Source organism: Manis javanica, chromosome 4 (genome assembly GCF_040802235.1).
Source record: "Manis javanica isolate MJ-LG chromosome 4, MJ_LKY, whole genome shotgun sequence".
Lineage (NCBI taxonomy): Eukaryota > Metazoa > Chordata > Mammalia > Pholidota > Manidae > Manis > Manis javanica.
In genome coordinates this window covers 83,244,284-83,271,613 of record NC_133159.1, presented here as the reverse complement: position 1 = coordinate 83,271,613, position 27,330 = coordinate 83,244,284, and the positions used below count along the sequence as shown (strand labels likewise).

The following is a 27,330-nucleotide window of genomic DNA, read 5'->3' as shown; positions in this document are numbered from 1 at the left end:
TAAAAATAGCAGTACCAGATTGCTTGATCTATTAGTTAAAAAATTGTCTGTTACCACAACTTTTAAAAAACTGATGTTCATGTGAAAGAACATACCTTTAATTGAATCTTTCTGGTGCCACACAGCATATCCCATAATAGATCATTCATATAACATGATCTGTAGGCCTTCCCACAGACATTTTTAATATTCATGATCATGTTAAAGCTGCACCATACATCCTTTCCTCATCTGTATCTTGCTGGCTAAGATACAGATGCATTTTCCTATCAGTAACTGGTGCTTTCTAGTTTTTATTTGATTATAAGAAATAGGAACCTGGGACTCTTTTCAGAAAATAATATCAACAATCTGACAAATTGAATTGTACTTACTAAGGGTGATGCTTATAGCAGCTCTTCAATATTTGGCACCTGCACATAATTTGAGTTGGTGTTCATCACGCAAAGTAACCAGAGACCCGTTAGCGTGGTGGGCAATGTAAAGATACCTGCAAACAAACAGATCAGCACACACAGTTGTCCCTGGCACACAGAGTTAATTAGAGTTCCTTGGGGATTCCCCTGGGATGAAGAAATAAAGTGCATAACACTTCATGATGGCATGGGAATGACATTTCAAGAGTCTGTATGTGTTTTCATTTTTGAAAAGTGTGAAAATTCAGTGTTATGTGGGAAGATAGAATGGAACAGTAGGAGTTAACTAGAAGTTGGAGTACTTGGCTCTAGGTTATGTATGCTAGTCTGAATATGCCCATCTGTAAAATTAGTGTTGTAACTATATGCATCTTAAAGGTTCTTTTATTCCCCAAATTCTATATTTTGAACATTTAAAAAAAGATACGGGAGTGATATGGAATCTGGACAGGAGGGCATTATCTCCTCATGGAAGGACAGCAGCTCATACTGAAAATTTTGGTAATGTCTAGAAATATTACACTTGAAGCAAGTTGCAATTAATGTGTCCCCAGTCAGTTGGTGAGGTAAAATCTGCTGCATTCAAGACATGGGTACCAAAGATGCTGACAGGTGAAGTTGTCAGAATTCTGTACTACATGTGATAATTCAGATGGTGAGTGGGGAGAAAAAAAGACTGTAAATAGGCCAGGAGCTAACAAGAGCCTGTGCCCATTCAAGATTATGTATTTTAAAAGCTTAACTGTCTTTGAAAATTCCAAGAGGGAGGTGACTACATTATGTTGACTAGGAATATCTGTATAGCTTAAAACTGTATCTTTTCAAAAGGTTTACTCATTATTTATTACAGTTTATATACATGTGTGTATATATTTGTACATATATATATATATATAGGCACAGCTATATATATACATATATAAGCATACATACTCATACATATTCATTAGCAGTGGATATTAAAAGCTGTTATCAAATCACTATGAAGTCTTATTAAATATATTATTACTCTATTAGATTTATGTTGTTTATGTTTCAGCCCTTTAGTTTATGTTATGTTTATGTTTAGTCTATTAACTTTTATGTGAAGCTAGAAGCCCCCTCCCCTTACTATTCACCTCATCTTTCCAATGTCTTCTTTGCTTGTCTTATAAATTGACAAGATTTAAATATATTAAAAATTAATTTGTATAATTTAAAAAATAACATGTTGGTCATACATACAATTCAAAGTATAAAAATAAATACAAACCACACACGAATTAATGTAAAAACAAAGAATTGTCTTTTTTAAGTAATTGTTTTCTTTTAAAAAGGTGAACTCATCCTTCAAGATCTGCTCCAAATGTCATTTTCTCTTTGAAGAGAAATGTCATTTTTTTTCCTTAGTTCCTCCTAATTATCTCTCCCTCCTGTGGGATCTTATAGCTCTTTATGTTTCCTGTATTATATCATTTTTCACCTAAGGTACTTATTACTTTGTACTCATCCCATAAAATAAAATACAAATTCCTTCAAATGAATTACATCATTCAACCTGTGTCTCACTCAAAATATGGGAGACTTTAAGTAAATATGAAATATTCAAAATATGTATATATGCTTATATACACCTCAAAAATTACTTCTGATAGCTTTTAAATGTTATTATTTTATTTTTAATTTAAATTTTTACAATGTATCACATTGCAATATCAACCTAACATGAAAAGTTGAAAGAAATTAATTGTTTCTGGTTTTCCGTCTCTTAAAAGATAGATGAGAATTCTTGAAAAAAAAAGTAAAAATTAATATAGAGGTGTAAAATCAGAGAGGATTAGCAGGTATCAGAGGAAAACAGAATATCCTAGTTTGCACAGAATTTAAATAAAAAGATATTTCAAGATTAAAGAAGGTACTGCAAAGGCACCAAGTTATGCAGAAAATAGTTTTGTGAGATACTCAGACAGCAGCCGGAAATGCTTGGCTGCAGCAAAATCTAAGATGAGGAGCAGTAAGAGCTAGTCAGATTGAAGAAAACTTTGTCAATCATGAGTAGTGTTTAAAAATACTTTCTTCTTGTTAAAAAAAGATGTATTTGATGATACTTTTGCAAAGGCATTTTGTGAATTATGCTATGCATTGCATTTCTGATTTTTGCAGTTGAATAGTGACAAAATAAAATAGTTAAGGGCAACTATACCCCATGTGTAACACAACTGTCCTAAGGAGAAATTTTTCTATTCAAGGTTCTTCAGTTTTAAAATCTTAAAGTGAAAAGACAGCGAAAGCTTGTAACACCTTAGTAGCTGTTCAAGGAAAGAACCTTAGTTTGTGATTTCAATGATTTTGTTCTTTGCCTAAGTAAAGAATAATTGCAAACTTAGCTTATATATTCCAGAGAGTACCAAGCATATCAATATTGGTGTGCATTCCACCACTGACTGTGAGTCTGCATAAGCCAAAAAGTAAAAAATATACTACAAACCATTTAATAAATAAAGGAAGATGAGATTAAGAGTGGATGGGCAGAATTTACTGCCTCTTTCTTTATCTTCCTTCATCTCTTCAGTAACCAAATTAACCAGAAAACTAGATTGTGAATAGCTCAAACTCATATGAATGAGAGCTATAATCTGCATCAAGCTTTATTAATAATTTCAAGGATACAAGTAAACATGAAGTGCCAGGTAAACAAGGAGAGGTTCAGGAACAGCTGCACAGTTTTTCAAGCCCCATCTTGCTTCATCAGGGTGTGCCTTAACCCAGATTAATGTGGAATCTCTAAGTAACATAAATAGCTCCATCACTGTAACAAAAGGAAGTTATTTAACTATAAAACATCTCCAGTTTATGCTCAGGTGCTTATATAGTTTGTATGACTCCTTGCAGAGAGCTCTGGCCCATAAATCCAGAGTTCACAAGTTTCCTTACCATAGTAATCCTTCACTAATGGGGATATTTTGCCAAAAGCATTCCACACATAAGGGCTCTCCCACTTGCAAATACCAATTGATAGTTTGTTTCCTTGTCGTTTGTTTCTAAAGGGATTTAACCAGGAAATTTTCTTTCTCTTTCCTGAGATAAACTCCTCTACCTCAGTATACCATCCCTCACCAAAGGGAGGTAATCTATTTTATACCAGAACTAATTTTCTCAGTAACTAATTCCTACTTATCCTTCAAGATTATCTTATATTGTGTGTTTTCCAGACTGCCCTTTCTTGACTTGGACTACTGCTGTATAAAAATGCCCTCTTTTTTGTGCCATTAGAGCACTCTGTGTTTATATATTATCACACTGAATATAATTGCTGATTTGTCTGTCTCTAGGAGATTTTTGAAATCAGGGACTATTTTATTAACTAGTACCTGGCATAGTTTTGTTTTTGTTTTTAGATATAGGAACTTAATGAATGTTTGGTAAATTTATTAATGAATTGGACTCTTACTGTATAGTTATGAATGTTTGTGGTACTTCCAACAATAGCCGTGATGAAATCAAAGATAACATTTTTCAAGATTATCACTGGATAAAGCAGACTACCAAACAATTCTGACTTGAAATAACATCTCCAAGGTCTTCATGTTCAGATAGAATCAATAACTTGTTAAATAGCTATTAGAAGACACTTTAAGAAGAATATTGTTTCTCAAACTTTGGCATATTAGAATTTAATGTATGCTGGTTTTGAGTTCTGCTCATTATAGTTTATAACCTATGCCTATATGCAATCTAAAAATGAATTGACATCATACTTTTAATTATAGTTAATTAAGTTGTTTCATAATTTCCACAGTATGATGCCTGTAATATTAATCAGACCAAATCATCACATTACATAAAGTTAATCATTAAAATGATGATCATTATTGCATGCTATTGCACTCTATTTTTATTTCACTCAGCATCAAATGCATATCTTCTCTGAATATGGAGGTTAAAAATGAAACCTAAGACGATGTTTTTCTCTTCACTTTACTCATACGATGTGAAAAGAAAGTCACATTTTGATTTATTTGAACCTCAAAAAAGGAAACATGTTGGTTTTTTCTCCCTTATTCTCTTGAGTAATTACTGATGGAGATGAGGATAAGGTTATATGTTTGCTTGATGCTGTCTTCATGAGAACAGGCACCACCATCAAACAAATAAACAAATTTATGTGCCATGGACACGTGTACAAATGCCAAACGCGCAGAGTTGCTGATTATTAACAATCATAAACAAATATTAGGAATTAAAAAACACTAACACTGACATCTATGAACTGCTTTGCACAGAAGGCTGTTTAATTTGAACAATAAAATATTAAGACCCACTGTATGAAGTTAGATATAACTGACCAGACCTTGTCATTCTGGTCCATCATTTTCTCATGGCAGTGTAACCAACAGTTGAGAAGGAATGTCATTCACTTTTTTATTTTAACCTTACATAATAGATACTCTAGTCAGGTAGCATGTCTTCTGCATGCTCAGTGTTAACTTGGGGATGGGTGGTTAGTATTCATTGACTCCACATGCTACTAGCTAGTTGTCCTTTTGTTGAGTTGAATCCCCTTTGGGTTTTCATATTAGTCATTCATCTTGGTAAAATAGTTGTTTAAGTCTACTGTGTGTCAGTCATTTTGATAGATACCAATAGGGCTGAAATTCACCTGAAGCCCTTCCATGTGCAATATTGGCTGAGTGTATTCTGATTTGCCAGGCATCAGTCCAAACATTCATCAGCTGATACTTATCATTTGTTAAATATTTGAATGTTATTCTTGGACACTGGGGATAGAAAGTTAAGTAGGGTAATTTTTTCCTGTACTTACAGAGTTTTGTGAAGGAGTTTACTAACAAATAAATTCATTTAAATTCTATTTTAATTGTTCATCTTTTTATCTTGAGATAATGTGTTTTGTGTCCCTGCTCTCCACTTTAGAAAATATACTTCTTTTTTCTAAACTTAACCTTTGGATTCAAGGAGTCTTTATTAACACATTTACATTATTGGATACATAAGTCCATCATTTGGCTTCTGTATTTCATGATTTTACCTCTAAACTTACTTACACTGGGAAACCTGAATCTTCTCTTCCCACTGAGAAAACCTTCATCGAGCCAACCCCTTAACCTTTACATTGCCTTTGACTGGATCCTTTTCTGTTCCAATTGGCCTTGTCTTGAGATTCAACAGCTAGAAATATACCCAGTGTGTTATTGGCTTTTCAAGCCACAAATGAGAGAAAGAGTTGATATGAAGCTACCTACTTTTTAAAAAGTAACTTACATGTAAGTGTCATATATTCTGTGTGAAAATTAAAATAAGTTATATGTAAAGAACTTAAAAGAATACCTGCTATTTAAGTATTTATTATTATTATTATTATTATTATTGTCTTATTGGACATATTTCTTAGGTAGTGGTAGTAAGTTTCTCTGTTGTCCATAAATAACTCAAAGGATATTTCGCTTGACATATGACTTCACTTGTCATCTGTTCTCATTTTCCTAAGTTCCCTATTGACAGATAATTCTTATCATCTTGGCTCTTCTTTTCCCACTGCAACAATACTTTCCAAAAAAATATGTTCAAATGATACCTTTCTATCTTTCCTTTAAAAGTTTTTCCCTCCCTTATGTAAAATGGCAAATTCCAGCCACTTCATAGCAAAATAGCAAGAACTGGTGAGATTTATGTCTGCCACTCAATAGTGTAACCTTAACATGTTTTAGAGAATAAAGAACATCTCAAGTTTCAAAAGCAGAATTTCAGAATAAACTCTGAGTGGAGCCTCTGTTCATACCCCAGGACTTGTGTGCACTGTCAGATAGTTGGCACAGATACTAAATATTTGAATATATATTATCAACCCTGTGTATGGAAAATTATGATGTGAGTTGAAGATATATTAAAACACAGTTTCTTTATGTTCATAACTGTATATAGTTTTTAGGCCCTCAATAATAAAAACCATGGTAAGAATACAACTAAAGCATGTTCAAGCTTTAAATCATTGGTAATCTTTGTTTTAAAGTCTTAGAAGTGTGGATTTGTTTTCAGTGTCCAACTTTTGTTTCTAAATTCAATGACAAATTTGCCAAAAAGTATAGGAGATTATCTACATATAATGATATATATTAAGTATTAATAAACAAGAAGAGTAGAAAGGGACAAAACAGACCCTAAATCAGTCTGAAACATGCTCCCAATATGTACAAGATAGTTTAGAATTTTATTTCTGCCCATCATATATTGATTTATTCAAACCATAAACATTTGTCATTGTTATTCAGTCAGGTTTGGCATTATCATTAAAATTGGGCATCACTGACATTTCTGAAACACAATGAACTGGTTTATATTGATGAGTTATAAGGTGCTATATTGTGCAAATGTAACAAAATTGATACAGAAAACATATCTTACATATGGAGTCATATTTGTTTTGTAATTTGAACAGAGACTAGTTTGCCTTCCAGAAATCATACATTTTTATTTTGTAGAAAATTAAAGAGGAGTTTAAGCTTCTTTGGCCTACTCTTTCAATATTTTTTGCTCTCGGGCCACCTTTCTATTAGAGTAATAACCCCATTGCTAGATGGTATTGAATAATTTGAAAAATGATTAGGGGAAAAAAGTGAATTCAGAGCATTGCAACTACAAATGAATTTGTACCTTCTGTATGTCAAGTCCTGCTTTCATTGCTTTGCTGTTCTGAATTGCCTTAAGTAATACCACATGCCATTAATTAGGTATTGTTATCCTGATTTTACATGTAAGGCATCTGTAGGTCAAAGAGATTTAATGACTACCCCAAATAAGTAATAGAAGCAGGTTTTCAAACCTGATTCATTACCATTCACTTCTAATTTCCCTGTCTGAAGTGAGTGGTTTGAGATCCACTATTTTGTATACTTACCACCCACAATAACCCACAAAGCTAGCATTTTCAATATTGTCAATCACTTAATTTTACAATGGAAAGGGAACTACTGTGTAATAATAGTTTATGTGGTCCAATTTTTAAAGCTGTAAGGCTAACATTCAAAATATATCCTAAGTAAGACATAAGACTGAATAGCTTCATGTCAGTATGTAGTAATGACCAGTGTTTCTCAGTTTTTAAAAAAAATTATCATCCCTCTAGGTAGTCTTTTCAGGCTTTTTCCCCCTAATTACCTCCCTGCACAACTGTAATTTTAATAATACCAATATACTATGTATTTGTTTACATAATGTATATTTGGTGGGAGGTGTCATAAATTATAATGCTATCTAAGAATGTTTCCTTCCACAGGAATCAATTTATGTTCACTCTTACTGGGAGTATTACACTCATTGAGGATGCATGGTATAGACCAATTAAATTCAGAGTCCGTCAATTGTTGTGTAGTAAGGCAGTGGTTCACAAAAGTGTCTCTTCTGGACCAGCTGAATAGCATCACCTAGGAATTGTTAGAAATGGAAATCCTCAGGCCTCATCGGATGCCATAGTAGTAGGATCCTGGGGGTGGGCCCATGTAACCTGTTTTAACAAGTCATCCAGGTGGTTCTGATGTACACCAGAGTTTGGAACCACTCGGTATGGATAGAGTGCTAGTTATGGATGAGAGATGGGACCACGGTTTGATCACAACATTGAGCAAGTTACTTTATGTCTCAGTTTTTCCATATTCATGTAGCCCAGATAATTCCTGGTTTGAATCCTTACATGCACACCCTTCTCAGGCTCACTTGTCAGAGGTCTTACTGCAACTCCACCTATCTTCCATAGGGGGAGAGTAAGAACAAGACCCGACACCCCCTCAATCTCTTCTGTAGGACAGTCTTACATTTTTTGAAAAAGGCAACACAACATACTAGTTAGGATTACCTTGACCAAAGCCTGGACTTCCTCAAAAAACAGTAAGTGGAAAATTAAGCAAATACATAAATATTAACATCACCTTGACAGGCATCCATTATGGGCATTAAAACAAACAAAAACCAGGCTGTCCCATTTTATAGCAGAATGAGTTATACAAGATGTGAAAAAACTGGGAATTTGTCAAGAGGAGCACGTTCGTTTCTCTTTCTTAAATGTTTTATTTGTACTTTTACAAAAGGAAGAATAAGTGTCACTTATCTTTTGGTTCCACCATTTCTCTTGTCTTTTTTCCTCTTACCTCCCATTCTAATCATGTCCTTGCAGAAACTGGCTTTACTGAATTTTTCCCAGCTTAGGTATATACAGCCTGGTTATAAACAGAAGTATTTATTTCCACACATGATATGATTAAAAAGAGAACCTATAGTAATGATAGCCTAAGGAGACCAGGTTACTATAGTCACCTGCCACTTACCACTAACCATAGGGTGTTCAATCCCTAAAACTTAAGAAATACCTTGTAATGCTATAGCTATATACTTCCACAGGACAAGTTCGATCCTAGATTCCTCTGAGTGAGTGATTTACAAAATGTAAATAGCTGATACCTGAATTTCTGCTTTGGTAAGGGAAAAAACTTCATGTTGATTTTTAAGTGTTTATGCTATAAGCTTTAGCATGTATAATTGAATTAAAATCAAATATTAAATGGAGAAAACACATTTTCAAGTGTTTCTCTGTTCTGATTTATTTTAGGTGGAACTTGCTATGGAAAAAAAGTGTGAATTTTTGCCTTTCCTATCCCCACGGAAGGTGATAGTAAAAGGTGGGAGAATTGTTGCTGTGCAGTTTGTCCGGACAGAGCAAGATGAAACTGGAAACTGGAATGAGCATGAAGATCAGGTGGTCCGTCTGAAAGCCGATGTGGTCATCAGTGCCTTCGGTTCAGCTCTGAGTGATCCTAAAGGTAAAGTACTGGGCAGCTGAAGCTGTCATGCAATCATCTATTATTTTAGTGCCGTAATAGTTTACAGCTTTCAGGGAACTGTTTTACACTTCAATATTCATTTCTTTCTTCTAGTATGGAATGCAAGCAATATTGAGTTTGCTTAGAAAAGGTAGTTTAAAAGGCTTAGAAATGGTATCTAATGCTTATAGAGAATTATTTTTAAAGTGGTGGGAATTGATAAGAATATTAATCTTTCTTTTAAGCTGATAAAAATCCATATTCTATTTTGTAATAATGTTTGCCTTTTTCCTCCATAAGAATGGCTTTTTCTTTCATTAGATTTAGAGTAAGAAAATGTGACAGGGAGGTTGTAACAGCCAGTCTTCAATGATTCAGATAAAGTAGGATCTAATGAATAGACAAAAATAGAATTCATGTTTAGTGCTGTCCTCATGTCAAACTATTGCTAGAAACATCAAAATTATCAAATTAGAAAGTGTGAATAACATTGGATGGCATAAATGGACATGCTAAGGAAGAAAAAAATGCTAAAGAAAGATTATGAGAAAAGGAAGTGTTTTATATAGCATTCCAATTGAATCAATACTCTGTTTTGTTTTCCCAATATACAGTGTTTTTTTGTGGACCATTATATACAAAAGCTTAGATGCCTAAGTGCCTTAATTTTGTAAGCCCTTTACCTTTTAATATACACTGTTGAAATGATAACTGACTCTCTTATTTTTTGAAAGGAAATAGAAGAAAGATATTTCTTTAGGTCAGAGATTCATTAAGAACAACAATAATAATCTATACCTGACGATTCCTAGTACTTCCTACTATGTCCACGCTAACATTACACTTTTATATCTAAAATATGAAGAGATATATGCATGAAAATGTGCGGTTTTATGCAACAGATAAGAAAAAATTCAACCATCCATTAGGATATCTTATCTGCAGGACATCAGACATCTTGGTATTTGGAAACATCCAGATGTTTAATGTCATCAAGATAAATGGATAATGGCCTGAATTTGTCACTTCTCACCTAGATGTTTATGAGATATGTAGACACGATCACAGTGTGGCTTGTTTATTCATTAGCTGGGTTCAGAAAAAAGAAAAAAAACAATACATAAGTCACATTCTATTATCTAAAAAATCGTACTGTTCCTACTACTCTGCACATCACAAAAGCTGAGCAAAAAGTTGAATCATATTTAATTAGCAATTCTGTTGATGATTTGCCTATCAAGAAATAATTTAGCTTACTCATCTAAATTTATCTTCCACAACTAACAACTCTAATATTAGTAAAGAAAAAGGTATCTTTTCCTAAGCAAACCTAAGTAGATGTGACACAGAAGATCACAGAAAACAGCTTTTACAAAGCTTACGCTCACGTATGTGTGTGTGAAGGATGACTTAATTTAGTATTTAAAATACGAAGTAGAAGAAAATTTGATCTACTCATGTTTATTTATCTAAGTCATTCCAGAGTTTGTGTATTTTATTCTAAAATTTACTTGTGTATGTTTTTTCTAGGGCTTCACATGTACTCTCCCATATACACTTAGAGAAATCAAAAGAAAAATGGCTCTTCACTTTCCTTTTTACCCACCCCCTCCTCCTGACTTGAAATAACAAACTGCCTGGAAAAATTATCCTTAAATAGAATCACTTGCTTTACCTGAATGTTTACATGAATAAGAAGCTACTTTCCAAGTGACAGGGGAGCTAGAAGAGCAGGAATGTTAAATAGCATTCATGTCTCTACTCCCATCAAAATATTTTCAATACTGGTTTTTGAACAGAACATTAAAGAAAGGTATAGATGAACGCAATATTTGTTGGGAGTTGATCAAGATCTTACCCAAATCACATTTAAAATCTTAAAATAATAATTTCAAAGTCAAAAACTTTCATGTGCACACACATATTAGGTATGGTGAACATCCGTTTATGGGAAGCAAGTTGTCCATTTGGGTAAGAGAAGACACTCATGTCCCTCTCTTCCATCTTAAATGTTGTCCCATCCTGATACCCATGGGTTGTTATATATACATGATACCTGTGTGATTATCACATATGGGAAACTATATGATTCAGCATGTTTATCTGTAACCTCTTTCTTAAAACATAAGCCTGTCTTTCTACCCTTCTTCCCTCCTTCCCAACCTGACTGTGCATTGCTCCAGTGAACTGCATGCCAAGCTCAGTGATATCTTTCAATCTTCATTCTATTGTCTGGATTTGGTATTAAATAATTCTTTCTGTTTGAAATGCTTTCCTCCTGGTCACTTAACCTTTCTGAGCCTCAGCATTTTCTTCTATTAAAAATAAACAAGCATAATAATACCTTCTTTCCCTACCTCTCAGGACTTGTCAGAATGAAAATGAAATTATGTGGAAGTGCTTTGAAAATGAAATGGTAACACATTATTATTGTTTGTGATACTCCAGCTTGCTTTTTCTTTCAACTCTTCCTTTCCCAAGTCTATCACTGACTGCTTTTCTTCCTCTAGCTTATTACTTTTTAATACTTTCTAAAGCCCAGCCTTTGTCCACTTTCTTAATTTGTTTATTCCTTCCTTGAACTGTTTCATTTATTCATTCACTTATTCATACATGGATTCATTCTGATAAAAGAAATACACAAACAAGTTCTGTGTGCCAGGTATTGGCTAGACTTATAGTAGACACTGTTTCACTTACAGGTAAAGTGACTCCAAATCTTTCTCCAATCTCCTGGTCATGGAAGATGTTTCATCCTATATTTATGCTCATGCATATAACAAACATTTACTGAGCATCTAATAAAAGCCAGGGACAAAGTTGTATTCTGGAGAGCACAAAGATGAATGAGGCATTCTTCACTCTTAAAAACCTCATTGGCTGGGGGTGTTGGCAGACCTGAAAACAAATAATTGTTTTAACAAGTAAAGAATACGTTTAGGGAGTACTACAGTGTAAGGAAGATTCACCTTACCAGGTTTCCCTAAGGCAGATTTCTTCTCGACTGTGCTGTTATTGTCCATGGTACCATGGTTCTCCAATCACTGTAGTTCAAAGTGTTATCCCAAATTCAAATATCTAATTCCATTTTTCTTCTTTTCATTAAATTTTCCTTTGTTATCCTAAACTATAGGAGGAAGCTTCTACTCCCTGTCACTTGAGAATTTCAGCAAATAATTAATGTGTATTACATATACAGTTATCTTTTCCATTGTTCCCTACTGAATTACTCCTCCCAGTATGTAACACAGGGTAGATTCCATAGTGGTAATTCAGAAAGTCCTTGTGACTGCATTGTATTAAACTCTATGCTGAAGAACTCAAGGAATGAAATAAACCTGATGAGTATGTGTAAAGTGCAGTGATAATTTACACTTTCATCATTTTCTGATTACAATAATTTAAATGAAAATACTAGTAGCATATCAATTATATCAATATTTAAATAGTCTTAACTATATCAATATATGTATTTGTAAAGGTAACCTAAATTGGAAAATTTGAAGGAAATTAAATTTTGAATGTTTTTTTCTGATACACTGCATTGTATTTGCAAGTCCCCTGGTTTCTACATTTTAGAATGGAAAATATAAAATTATTTAGTATTAAGCCCTAAAGATATCTATATCTATATTTATATTTATTTATAATAAATATTTCCTGCTATAAAAGTGGAAACAACTTATAGAAAAATAAGTGGTTTCAAATTTATAAAACAAGTTTGGATAATATCCTTGGATTATAGTTGCTAATTATTTCCCTGCTACCGAGACTAATAACAATTATAAGCAATCATCATTATTTTACCTAATTCTATTTCATTTATATCTCTTCTTTGGATTGTAGCAGTGATTGGGAAATAGGAACAAAAGACTACATATTCCATTATCACTGTGCATGGAATATATGTTATTTTGAGCATAATTTAATTGAATCCTTCATTAATTACTGTTCCAAATTCTAAAGGCAGTGTGTTGTCTGATTTCCAATTTGATTGAGATAATAAAGTCTTAGCCTTATTTAATACATTTCCTGTGAAATACTCAAAGTAATTCCACCTTTTTAAAATTCTCATCCATCCCCTCTAAGTAAGATTCCAAGTCACATTAAATTGGAATTTTATTGTAGAGGCTAATTTTAAGGACTATCAGTAAATTAAGCACTGCCTGCCTCTAACTGGCATTTCTACTCCACAAATATTGCCCTTACCCTGGAAAATTTAAAACACTTATTTATTTTGAAAATATGTACTTCATAATAGGAAGTCTCCTCTTCTGCTAAATACCAAGGTCAATGTTTACTAAACTGAATTTTCTGTCTGTCTGTTCGTTTGGACAATGTGAGATGTAACAGACTTCATGATTATTTTATGTTTCTCCTCCCTTCTCTTTCTTCTCGGAACCAAATTGCCCGCTGTGAAAGTGTACACATCTTTTTGTTAGCTTGGAATTGAAGGGGAGAACCCGTTATCATTTTCACAACCTTACAGCTTTATTTTCCAACAGAGGTAATAATAGCTGGCCTTGTCCTCACAGTCACAGAAGGCCTGGATGACACAATTCCATGTGTGTTTGAGTGGGCTTGCGGACACCTGAAGGGGGGCTCGTTAACTCCCGCCACAGCCCCTGTGCCTCTCTGTACACCACACCACGGCCATCCCCGCATTCTTCCACAATGCCCATGTTGGAAAGAGCCATATGCCCTGCTCTCCCAAAACCTGTTATGCTTTATCTCCTAATTAGATTGTAAACCCCAAAAGGGCAGAGATTGTGCCTTCATAGTAAGTTGTAGGCCCAATAACAGCCAACATATTTATGTGCCCATAAAAATGCACAATGTATATTTGTACATCCCACTTGATTCATGTTAATGTATTTATTTTATTACATCTAGTTGTTATTTTTTCCTACTATAAGGGTCATTGTCGTTTATTTTTCTTAGACAATATAAAGGGTAGAAAAATAGCTCTATTTTTCTATTGCTATTTTTTTTCTTGTTTCGGCATAAATTGTTCCACTCCTTATAAACCAATAAATACTACACTAATTAGAGTCAGTCTGGTATAGCAGCTTAGACAAGGTGCTCGAGCCAGGCTGCCTGGCTGGAAACCTGGCGTTCCTCGTTTCTTTGTACTTCATGTTCCTGATCTCCGAATGCAGATGATTGTAATATTTACCTTCTAGAGTTGTTTTAAGGATAAATTAATAAGGTACCTAAAGCACTTAGATCTGTATCTGGCATGTAGTGAGTATATCTTAAGTTTTAGATGTTCTTATCCTTGTGAACAAAACCATATTTTAAAAATTAAATTGAGTTACAGTGTATCTTTATGATGGTGTGAATGTTGTCAAGGAATAAAAACATTTGAAAATCAAAACTTTATCTGGGACCTTTTAGCTTCTGTCAATGTGTCTTTATAAATAAGTAAAGCAGATACTCCTACATTTATGATTTGTTAAATGAGAAAATGTTTCATATATTTGGTTATTTTTATTTGCAGAAAAAATTATTGCAGTTTTTAACTGTGTCAGATATTTTTAAAATATTTTATTATCTATTTTAATTTTTTCCATACCATCAAAAGGAATTTTCTTATAACTATTTTCAATAGTTAGAAATCTGCATTTTGAGTTTTCATAAATTAGATGTTTAAAGAGAAACGGATTTTTAATAAATGGTTTCTCTTAATTAGCTAAAATTGGGCCAATTTTTTTGTTTAATTTTTCTGTTTGATTGTCCATTTTTATTTTAAGAAGGAAAGAGTTTTTAAGTGCCTGAAAATTATGGGATGATACAGCTAAGATCAAAAAACTGTTTTGGAAGGAAGAGATAGGATGAATGGTGCCAAGAAAATTGACTCAGCAAAATGTTATACGGCACTGCCTTGGGGAGCAAATGGCAAGGTGACTGGACTTCCTGGGTGTAGCAGGGCATGCACGGCCCTTCCTCCAGGAAAGGAGTTTATATATGTACTTCACCCAGCGCCTACATTTTCTTTCTGCTCATCTCACTAGCGAGAGCAAGTAGACACAAAGCCCAGCTATTTCTGAATCTTTAATGAAACCCTCTGAAACCAACATCCTGATAGCATTCATTGCAGTGAGTTCCATGAGGGAGTGTTTCAAGGGAAAAAAACAGTTTTAAAATTGCTTCCAGTTCTTATTAGAAGGGCCTAAGAAAAGTTTTAAAGTCTCATGGGGTAAATCAAAGATTCTGCCAATACCAGCTTTGAGTGTAGCTTTGATTCACTTGCCCCATACTGAGAAAAATGTGTTAATTTGCTTTGTTCTGGCAGAAGTCAGAGCTAGCTAACCTCACAGGTGAGAAAGAAATGGCTTTCATGTGACCCTGATCATGCAGACATTCAAGCACTTTTCAGATGAGTCCATTTTTCTTCAGTTATTTGGGTGTTGAGAAAAACCTAGGAAATATGTTTTAAGGTGAACACTTACTGAGTCAGATGCCCAGTGATAATAGTTATCTGTATTTTAAAGACCTGTCATCAGTATGTTTAGTTTGTTTCACTCCTTATTAAAATGTTGCTCTTATGGTAATTCGCTAATGGAATTAGGAACACTAAGACATTTTAAAAAAACATCCCCCTTTTTTTAACCAGCATGTTCCAGTTTGCAAGCCATTAAACGTCTCCTCCAGAAACTACTGGTGGCACTCAGAGATTCAGCAAAATGTCTTTGAATAATTGTCTACTCATTGTGCCCTTCAGTTTACATAGTTCCTCTTCTACCTTACTGAAAATAAAATGGCAGGAAATTTAGTTACACTGGGTGGTGGAAAATGGGGTCCCAAGTTGAGAATGTGTCATAATTGGTCACATGTTTGCTGTTCTTTGCATTTTTTATAAATTGAACTACTTGTGATATGCTTTCAAAAAACAGATTAAGTAACACTGCATTTTATTGCTGGACAGAACTTTTGATCAATGGCACAAACATTAAAGGAAGGGGCTTACTGATGATTGATATAATTGGGAATGGATGAGATATAATGAAAAAATCAAGTCAGGCCGGTGTAACTTACTGGATTCAATACAGTAACTTGTAGTGGAGTTTTCCTTATTTACATTTCCAAATTTCCAAACGTGCTGGAAGTGACTTAAGGAATTGTATATTCTAGTCCCCTATTTCACAGGTTTATTTGCTTCACTAATAATTTCTGATGGCCTGCTAGTCCAGGCACTGAGATAGGTTGTGGGGATAAACTGGTGAAGGGAGAATGCAAATCTCTAGTAATGCAGTTTGACAGACAGACACAATTATAAGAAATTGTTCTGAGAGAAGTTTAAAGTATTATGGCAGCACAGAACACAATCTCAGGGTTCAGAGAAACTTCCTACAGGAAGTGGGTTGTGAATTGAAGTCTGAGTGATGTGTAGGAGTCTCCAGGTGGAATGGGGGTGGAAAGGAGGGAGCCACAGGGAGATTATGCAACTTGCTCAACACCACATTGTTAGATTAAATAGTCATTTTACAGTCATTTTTAAAAAGCTGTGTTAAAAAAAAAAACATGCCTTTAGAAAGTTGTTCAGCCTACTTATTTCATGCATGTTCTCATCTTTATAAATGAAGATCTCAACTTTCCATCTTTATTTCTAAAATTTAACTTTTTCTTTTATGATTTCTACTATTCATTCTCTCACTGCTCAACATGGAATAAACATTTCGCAGTATCCAACTGTTTTAGACACTGTCTAGGCACTAGGAATACAAGCATGAATAAAAGAGATCTTTGCTCTCCAGGGATTCATAGACCGTGGGAGAAACAGGCATGTAAGTACATACATTGCAATGTAATGTGCTAATTTGAGATCTTATTTGTATGGGATTTTAGAACTTGAGTAGGAGTTTGTTAGAGGGAATGTCATACACAAAGGCATGAGGTGACTAGTGAGCTCATGTAACCAGAAAATGGTGAGAAATTCTGTTTGGCTGGAACAGATGATATGTGGTAAGGTAAGGGTGGGAAGTGGGTAGGGATAAGAGGGCAGGAAATTTAGTTACAGATTTATGTGGAATCAAGAGATTGATATGCTAAGCTAAGGATTTTGAATTTCATTCTGTAGACATCCAGGTGGCAAATTTAAATATGGGAAAGATCTTTGTCATTAATGAGATAATTCTGGTAGATACCGATCTACCATTCCTCTGGTTGGGTTTGAACCATTTGTAATATTCTTTAAATAGTTTACAATTTGAAACCACGAAATCACTTTTGAGGTGCTTCATTTCAGAAGGTAAGTGTAGTTTCTAGTATTGAATACCTGAATTAGGCAAAGTTACTCACCCAGTCATTGATATGGTCCGACAGTTCAGGTCCCCTGGTGGAAAGCTGCTGCAGTAGGGCTTTTAGTGTGAAGGAAAGTAAGAGACCTGTGCTCACATGGGCAGCTCCCAAACCCCGGTCATGACAAGGGTGAGGTATGCATGCCTAGCTTCTCCTTTCCTATTCACTAATTACAGTGACTGATTTCAGCTTTTTGAGGAAAGGGAAGTAAGATACAGAGATACAGCATGAGTTTTACACCAGTGATTGTTTCCCTGCATGGAAGGAGGCGTCAGCAATGTGGAATAAGCATCTTGCTCCATGGTAGCAGTAATGTTGAAAAAGATGGCCTGGAATTAAGACAAAACAGTATCAATGAAACCGGTTGAAAGACAGGTTTTGTTAGTTTAAGTGGCTAATGATTAAGGCCCAGATTAAATTAAAGGAGGTAGACCTTCGGAAGGACAATAAGGAATCAAGACAGAACGCTTGATAGAACTCACACGTGCAGCAGGTAGAAGAGATGGAAGGAAACTGGTGATGGACGGTGTCTGGATTTGCTAATCCGTTCCACAGCCGGAAATGGGACTGGAGCTAAGACAACAGAGAGTGATGAAAAACAGATGCTAGGAGTCATTGCATTATCATTTGTCAGTCTTTCCACTGTTACAGCCTGGTGCCTAGAATAGCTCACTGATTGAATTAAATAATGAAAGCTCTTATGGTCTATAGTTTAGATAACAACTTCTTGAAAGTATGATAAAAGAGGTTTTGTGGTGTTTCTCCTGGAAATCCAGAAGCATCTCACTACCCCGTGATGCAGAGAAAATGTCAGCTTGTCACAGCTGCGTTTCAGATGGTAAAAAGCTAAAGGAGGGCATGGCAGCAGGACAGTTCACTTCATGGTTCTCTACCTACCCCCTGCCACTAATGTGCATGCTTCCTTATGCTGCCGTTGCATTTTATAATGCCTGAGCAGTAGGACATCGATAGATCCTTTGTATTGGTTAGCCCAGTGAGAAGAGTGAGCCCTTTTTTGTCTTCCCTGTACATTGCTTTGCTTTATTTATTTATTTTTTAAATTTTATTTTGGTATCATTATTCTACAATTACATGAAGGACATTATGTTTACTAGGCTCCCCCCTTCACCAAGTCCCCCCCACATACCCGTTCACAGTCACTGTCCATCAACATAGTAAGATGCTGTAAAATCACTACTTGTCTTCTCTGTGTTGACCAGCCCTCTCCGTGCCGCCCCATACACTATACATGCTAATCGAAAGGCCCCCTTTCTTTTTTTCCCACCATTATCCCTCCCTTCCCACCCGTCCTCCCCAGTCCCTTTCCCTTTGGTAGCTATTAGTCCATTCTTAGGTTCTATACTTCTCCTGCTGTTTTGTTCCTTCAGTTTTCTTTTGTTCTTACACTCCACATATGAGTGAAATCATTTGGTACTTGTCTTTCTCCGCCTGGCTTATTTCACTGAGCATAATACCCTCTAGCTCCATCCATGTTGTTGCGAATGGTAGGATTTGTTTTTTCTTATGGCTGAGTAATATTCCATTGTGTATATGTACCACATCTTCTTTATCCATTCATCTACTGATGGACATTTAGGTTGCTTCCATCTCTTGGCTATTGTAAATAGTGCAGTGGTAAACATAGGCCTGCATCTGTATTTTTCAAACTGGAGTGCTGCATTCTTGGGGTAAATTCCTAGAAGTGGAATTCCTGGGTCAAATGGTATTTCTATTTTGAGCATTTTGAGGAACCTCCATACTGATTTCTACAATGGTTGAACTAATTTACATTCCCACCAGCAGTGTAGGAGGGTTCTCCTTTCTCCACAACCTTGCCAACATTTGTTGTTGTTTGTCTTCTGGATGGTAGCCATCCTTACTGGTGTGAGATGATATCTCATTGTGGTTTTAATTTGCATTTCTCTGATGACAAGCGATGTGGAGCATCTTTTCATGTGTCTGTTGGCCATCTGAATTTCTTCTTTAGAGAACTGTCTATTCAGCTCCTCTGCCATTTTTAATTGGATTATTTGCTTTTTGTTTGTTGAGGTGTGTGAGCTCTTTATATATTTTGGATGTCAACCCTTTATTGGAACTGTCATTTATGAATATATTCTCCCATACTGTAGGATACCTTTTTGTTCTCTTGATGGTGTCCTCTGATGTACAGAAGCTTTTCAGCTTGATATAGTCCCATTTGTTCATTTTTGCATTTGTTTCCTTTGCCCGGGCAGATATGTTCAAGAAGAGGTCACTCACATTTATGTCTAAGAGATTTCTGCCTATGTTTTTTTCTAAGAATTTTATGGTTTCATGAATTACATTCAAGTCTTTGATCCATTTCAAATTTACTTTTGTGTATGGGGTTAGACAGTGATCCAGTTTCATTCTCTTACATGTAGCTGTCCAGTTTTGCCAGCACCATCTGTTGAAGAGATTGTCATTTCCCCATTGTATGTCCATGGCTCCTTATTGAATATTAGTTGACCATATATGTTTGGGTTAATGTTTGGAGTATCTATTCTGTTCCATTGGTCTGTGGCACTGTTCTTGTGCCAGTACCAAATTGTCTTGATTACTGTGGCTTTGTAGTAGAGCTTGAAGTTGGGGAGTGAGATCCCCCACACTTTATTCTTCCTTCTCAGGATTGCTTTAGCTATTCGGGGTCTTTGGTGTTCCCATATGAATTTTTGAACTATTTGTTCCAGTTCATTGAAGAATGCTGTTGGTAGCTTGATAGGGATTACATTGAATCTGTATATTGCTTTGGGCAGGATGGCCATTTTGACGATATTGATTCTTCCTAGCCAAGAGCATGGGATGAGTTTCCATTTGTTACTGTCCTCTTTAATTTCTCTTAAGTGTGTCTTATAGTTTTCAGGGTATAGGTCTTTCACCTCTTTGGTTAGGATTATTCCGAGGTATTTTATTCTTTTTGATGCAATTGTGAAGGGAATTGTTGTCCTGATTTCTCTTTCTATTGGCTCATTGTTAGTGTATAGGAAAACCACAGATTTCTGTGTGTTAATTTTGTATTCTGCAACTTTACTGTATTCCGGTATCAGTTCTAGTAGTTTTGGAGTGGAGTCTTTAGGGTTTTTTATGTACAGTATCATATCATCTGCAAATAGTGACAGTTTAACTTCTTCTTTACCAGTCTGGATTCCTTGTATTTCTTTGTTTTGTCTGATTGCCATGGCTAGGACCTCCAGTACTATGTTAAATAACAGTGGGGAGAGTGGGCATCCCTGTCTGGTTCCTGATCTCAGAGGAAATGCTTTCAGCTTCTCGCTGTTCAGTATAATGCTCGCTGTGGGTTTATCATATATGGCCTTTATTATGTTGAGGCACTTGCCCTCTATTCCCATTTTGCTGAGAGTTTTTATCATGAATGGATGTTGAATTTTGTCAAATGCTTTTTCAGCATCTATGGAGATGATCATGTAGTTTTTGTCTTTCTTTTTGTTGATGTGGTGGATGATGTTGATGGATTTTTGAATGTTGTACCATCCTTGCATCCCTGGGATGAATCCCACTTGGTCATGGTGTATGATCCTTTTGATATATTGTTGAATTCTGTTTGCTAATATTTTATTGAGTATTTTTGCATCTACATTCATCAGGGATATTGGTCTGTAATTTTCTTTTTTGGTGGGGTCTTTGCCTGGTTTTGGTATTAGGGTGATGTTGGCTTCATAGAGTGAGTTTGGGAGTATTCCCTCTTCTTCTATTTTTTGGAACACTTTAAGGAGAATGGGTATTATGTCTTCTCTGTATGTCTGATAAAATTCCAAGGTAAATCCGTCTGGCCCTGGGGTTTTGTTCTTGGGTAGTTTTTTGATTACCATTTCAATTTCTTTGCTCGTAATTGGTTTGTTTAACTTTTGTGTTTCTTCCTTGGTCAGTCTTGGGAGGTTGTATTTTTCTAGGAAGTTGTCCATTTCTTCTAGGTTTTCCAGCTTGTTGGCATATAGGTTTTCATAGTAGTCTTTAATAATTCTTTGTATTTCTGTGGAGTCTGTCGTGATTTTTTCTGTTCTCATTTCTGATTCTGTTGATTTGTGTTGATTCTCTTTTTCTCTTAATAAGTCTGGCTAGAGGCTTATCTATTTTGTTTATTTTCTCGAAGAACCAGCTCTTGGTTTCATTGATTTTTGCTATTATTTTATTCTTCTCAATTTTATTTATTTCTTCTCTAATCTTTATTATGTCCCTCCTTCTGCTGACCTTAGGCCTCATTTGTTCTTCTTTTTCCAGTTTCGATAATTGTGATGTTAGACTATTCATTTGGGATTGTTCTTCCTTCTTCAAGTGTGCCTGGATTGCTATATACTTTCCTCTTAAGACTGCTTTCGCTGCGTCCCACAGAAGTTGGGGCTTTGAGTTGTTGTTGTCATTTGTTTCTATATATTCCTTGATCTCTACTTTGATTTGTTCATTGATCCATTGATTATTTAGTAGCATGTTGTTAAGCCTCCATGTGTTTGTGAGCCTTTTTGTTTTCTTTGTAGAATTTATTTCTACTTTTATACCTTTGTGGTCTGAAAAATTGGTTGGTAGAATTTCAGTATTTTGGAATTTACTGAGGCTCTTTTTGTGAGCTAGTATGTGGTCTATTCTGGAGAATGTTCCATGTGCACTTGAGAAGAATGTATATCCTGTTGCTTTTGGATGTAGAGTTCTATAGATGTCTATTAGGTCCATCTGTTCTACTGTGTTGTTCAGTGCCTGTGTGTCCTTACTTATTTTCTGACCAGTGGATCTATCCTTTGGGGTAAGTGGTGTGTTGAAGTCTCCTAAAATGAATGCATTGCAGTCTATTTCCCTCTTTAGTTCTGTTAGTATTTGTTTCACATATGCTGGTGCTCCTGTATTGGGTGCATATATATTTAGAATGGTTGTATCCTCTTGTTGGACTGAGCCCTTTTTCATTATGTAGTGTCCTTCTTTATCTCTTGTTACTTTCTTTGTTTTGAAGTCTATTTTGTCTGATATTAGTACTGCAACCCCTGCTTTCTTCTCACTGTTGTTTGCCTGAAATATGTTTTTCCATCTCTTGACTTTTAGTCTGTGCTTGTCTTTGGGTTTAAGGTGAGTTTCTTGTAAGCAGCATATAGATGGGTCTTGCTTTTTTATCCATTCTATTACTCTGTGTCTTTTGATCGGTGCATTAAGTCCATTTACATTTAGGGTGACTATTGAGAGATATGTACTTATTGCCATTGCAGGCTTTAGATTCGTGGTTACCAAAGGTTCAAGGTTAGCTTCTTTACTCTCTTACTGCCTCACTTAGCTCACTTATTGAGCTGTTATATACACTGTCTGGAGATTCTTTTCTTCTCTCCCTTCTTATTCCTCCTCCTCCCTTCTTCATATGTTGTGTGTTTTTTTCTGTGCTCTTTTTAGAAGTGCTCCCATCCAGAGCAGTCCCTGTAGGATGCCCTGTAGTGGTGGTTTGTGGGAAGCAAATTCCCTCAGCTTTTGCTTGTCTGGGAATTGTTTAATCCGCCATCATATTTAAATGATATTTGTGCTGGATGCAGTATCCTTGGTTCAAGGCCATTCCGTTTCATTGCATTAAGTATATCATGCCATTCTCTTCTGGCCTGTAGGGTTTCTGTTGAGAAGTCTGATGTTAGCCTGATGGGTTTTCCTTTATAGGTGACCTTTTTCTCTCTAGCTGCCTTTAAAACTCTTTCCTTGTCCTTGATCCTTGCCATTTTAATTATTATGTGTCTTGGTGTTGCCCTCCTTGGATCCTTTCTGTTGGGGTTCTGTGTAATTCTGTGGTCTGTTCAATTATTTCCTCCTCCAGTTTGGGGAAGTTTTCAGCAATTATTTCTTCAAAGAGACTTTCTATCCCTTTTCCTCTTTCTTCTTCTTCTGGTACCCCTATAATACGAATATTATTCCTTTTGGATTGGTCACATAATTCTCTTAGTGTTGTTTCATTCCTGGAGATCGTTTTATCTCTCTCTATGTCAGCTTCTATACGTTCCTGTTCTCTGGTTTCTATTCCTTCAATGGCCTCTTGCATCTTATCCATTCTGCTTATAAATCCTTCCGGGGATTGTTTCACTTCTGTGATCTCCTTCCTGATATCTGTGATCATCCCTTAGCTCTTGCATTTTTCTCTGCATCTCTGTCAGCATGTTCATGATTTTTATTTTGAATTCTTTTTCAGGAGGACTGGTTAGGTCTGTCTCCTTCTCAGGTGTTGTCTCTGTGATCTTTGTCTGCCTGTAGTTTTGCCTTTTCATGGTGATAGAGATAGTTTGCAGAGCTGGTACGAGTAACAGCTGGAAGAGCTTCCCTTCTTGTTGGTTTGTGGCCTTCCTCTCCCCCTTTGCAAGGTACTAGGTTCTTGCAGGTGTGGATGTGGTCTGGATGTTGTCCTGTGTCCTCTGGTCTCTATTTTAGGAAGAGTTTTCTTTGTTATATTTTCATAGATCTATGTGTTTTTGGGAGGAGATTTCCACTGCTCTACTCACGCCGCCATCTTGGCTCCACCCCAAACTGCAGTCTAGCCCATCTCTCTCTCCTGCTCCAGCAGCAGCAAAACTGGCCTTTAGGGTTTTTTATGTACAATATCATGTCATCTGCAAATAGTGACAGTTTAACTTCTTCTTTACCAATCCAGATTTCTTGTATTTCTTTGTTTTGTCTGATTGCTGTGGCTAGGACCATCAGTACTATGTTAAATAACAGTGGGGTGAGTGTGGGTCACTGTCTTGTTCCCGATCTCAGAGGAAAAGCTTTCAGCTTCTTGCTGTTCAATATGATGTTGGCTGTGGGTTTACCATATATGGCCTTTATTATGTTGAGGTACTTGCCCTCTATACCCATTTTGCTGAGAGTTTTTATCATGAATGGATGTTGAATTTTGTCGAATGCTCTTTCAGCATCTATGGAGATGATCATGTAGTTTTTGTCTTTCTTTTTGTTAATGTGGTGGATGATGTTGATGGATTTTCAACTGTTGTACATACTTCCATCCCTTGGATGAATCCTACTTCATTGTGGGTATGATCCTTTTGATATATTTTTGAATTCGGTTTGCTAATATTTTATTGAGTATTTTTGCATCTACATTCATCAGGGATATTGGTCTGTAATTTTCTTTTTTGGTGGGGTCTTTGCCTGGTTTTGGTATTAGGGTGATGTTGACTTCATAGAATGAGTTTGGGAGTATTCCCTCCTCTTTTATTTTCTGGAAAACTTTAAGGAGAGTGGGTATTATGTCTTCCCTGTATGTCTGATAAAATTCTGAGGTAAATCCCTCTGGCCCAGGTATTTTTTCTTGGGTTGTTTTTTGATTACCGCTTCAATTTCTTTGATGGTAATCGGTTTGTTTAGATTTTGTGTTTCTTCCTTGGTCAGGTTTGGAAGGATGTATTTTTCTAGGAAGTTGTCCATTTCTTCTAGGTTTTCCAGCTTCTTAGCATATAGGTTTTCATAGTAGTCTCTAATAATTCTTTGTATTTCTGTTGGGTCCGTCATGATGTTTCCTTTCACACTTCTGGTTCTGTTGATGTGTGTGGATTCTCTTTTTCTCTTAATAAGTCTGGCTAGAGGCTTATCTATTTTGTTCATTTTCTCTACGAAGCAGCTCTTGGTTTTTTCTATTGTTTTATTCTTCTCAATTTTGTTTATTTCTTCTCTGATCTTTTTTATGTCCCTCCTTCTGCTGACTTTAGGCCTCATTTGTTCTTCTTTTTCCAATTTTGATAATTGTGACACTAGACTATTCATTTAGGTTTGTTCTTCCTTCTTTAAATATGCCTGGATTGCTATATACTTTCCTCTTAAGACTGCTTTCGCTGAATCCCACAGAAGTTAGGGCTTTGTGTTGTTGTTGTCATTTATTTCCTGATATTGCTATATCTCCATTTTAATTTGGTTGTTGATCCATTGACTATTTAGAAGCGTGTTGTTCAGCCTCCATGTGTCTGTGAGTCTTTTTGCTTTCTTGGTACAATTTATTTCTACTTTTATACCTTTGTGGTCTGAAAAGTTGGTTGGTAGGATTTCAATCTTTTGGAATTTACTGAGGCCCTTTTTGTGGCCTAGTATGTGGTCTATTCTGGAGAATGTTCCATGTGCACCTGAGAAGAATGTATATCCTGTTTCTTTTGGGTGTCAAGTTCTATAGATGTGTATTAGGTCCATCTGTTCTAGTGTGTTGTTGAGTGCCTGTGTGTCCTTACTTATTTTCTGCCCAGTGGATCTATCCTTTGGGGTGAGTGGTGTGTTGAGCTCTCCTAAAATGAATGCATTGCAGTCTATTTCCCTCTTTAGTTCTGTTAGTATTTATTATGTCCCTCCTTCTGCTGACCTTATGCCTCATTTGTTCTTCTTTTTCCAGTTTTGATAATTGTGCCATTAGACCATTCATTTGGGATTGTTCTTCCTTCTTTAAATATGCCTGGATTGCTATAAACTTTCCTCTTAAGACTGCTTTTGCTGTATCCCGCAGTAATGTCCTTCTTTATCTCTTATTACTTTCTTTGTTTTCAAGTCTATTTTGTCTGATACTAGTACTGCAATACCTGCTTTTTTTCTCCCTATTGTTTGCATGAAATATATTTTTCCATCCCTTGACTTTTAGTCTTTGCATGTCTTTGGGTTTGAGGTGAGTCTCTTGTAAGCAGCATATAGATGGGTCTTGTTTTTTTTATCCATTCAGTGACTCTCTGTCTTTTGATTGGTGCATTCAGTCCATTTGCATTTAGGGTGATTATCGATAGGTATATACTTATTGCCATTTCAGGCTTTAGATTCGTGGTTACCAAAGGTTCCAAGTCACTTTCCTTACTATCTAAGAGTCTAACTTAACTCACTTAGTATGCTGTTACAAACACAATCTAAAGGTTCTTTTCTATTTCTTCTCCTTTTTCATCCTCCTTCAATCTTTATATATTAGGTATCAAATTCGGTACTATTTGTCTATCCCTTGATTGACTTTGGGGATAGTCAATTTAATTTTGCATTTGCCTCACAATCAGTTGCTCCACTCTCCCTACCGTGATTTTACTACCTTTGGTGACAGTTATCCAACCCTAGGAACACTTCCATCTATAGCAGTCCCTCCAAAATAGACTACAGAGATGGTTTGTGGGAGGTAAATTCTCTCAGCTTTTGCTCATCTGGAAATTGTTTAATCCCTCCTTCAAATTTAAATGATAATCTTGCTGGATAATGTAATCTTGATTCCAGACCCTTCTGCTTCATGGCATTTAATACATCATGCCACTCCCTTCTGGCCTGTAAGGTTTCTGCTGAGATGTCTGATGTTAGTCTGATGGGCTTTCCTTTGTATGTGATCTTATTTCTGCCTCTGGCTGCTTTTAACAGTCTGTCCTTATCCTTGATCCTTCCCATTTTAATTACTATGTGTCTTGGTGTTGTCTTCCTTGGGTCCCTTGTGTTGGGAGATCTGTGGATCTCCATGGCCTGAGAGACTATCTCCTTTCCCAGATTGGGGAAGTTTTCAGCAACTACCTCCTCAAAGACACTTTCTATCCCTTTCTGTCTCTCTTCTTCTTCTGGTATCCCTGTAATGTGAATATTGTTTGCTTGGATTGGTCACACAGTTCTCTCAATCTTCTTTCATTCTTAGAGATGCTTTTTCCTCTCTGTGCCTCAGCTTCTTTGTATTCCTCTTCTCTAGTTTCTATTTCATTTATTGTCTCCTCCACCATATCCAGCTTGCTTTTAATACCCTCCATCATGCTTTTCAATGATTAGATCTCCAACTTGAATTCATTCCTGAATTCTTGGATGTCTTTCTGTACATCCATTAGAAT

At 35.7% G+C, this 27,330-nt stretch overlaps 1 protein-coding gene across 4 annotated transcripts in view; it reads left to right on the top strand.

Moving 5' to 3' along the window:
- The window catches only part of DPYD (dihydropyrimidine dehydrogenase), an 870,115-nt gene that overhangs the window by 356,105 nt on the left and 486,680 nt on the right, over positions 1 to 27,330 (top strand). For all 4 annotated transcript variants that reach the window (XM_037024395.2, XM_037024389.2, XM_037024403.2 and 1 more), the window contains one exon: positions 9,013 to 9,223. In XM_037024395.2, the coding sequence (XP_036880290.2) occupies positions 9,013 to 9,223 (211 nt within the window). The remainder of the gene's footprint in view (positions 1 to 9,012; positions 9,224 to 27,330) is intronic.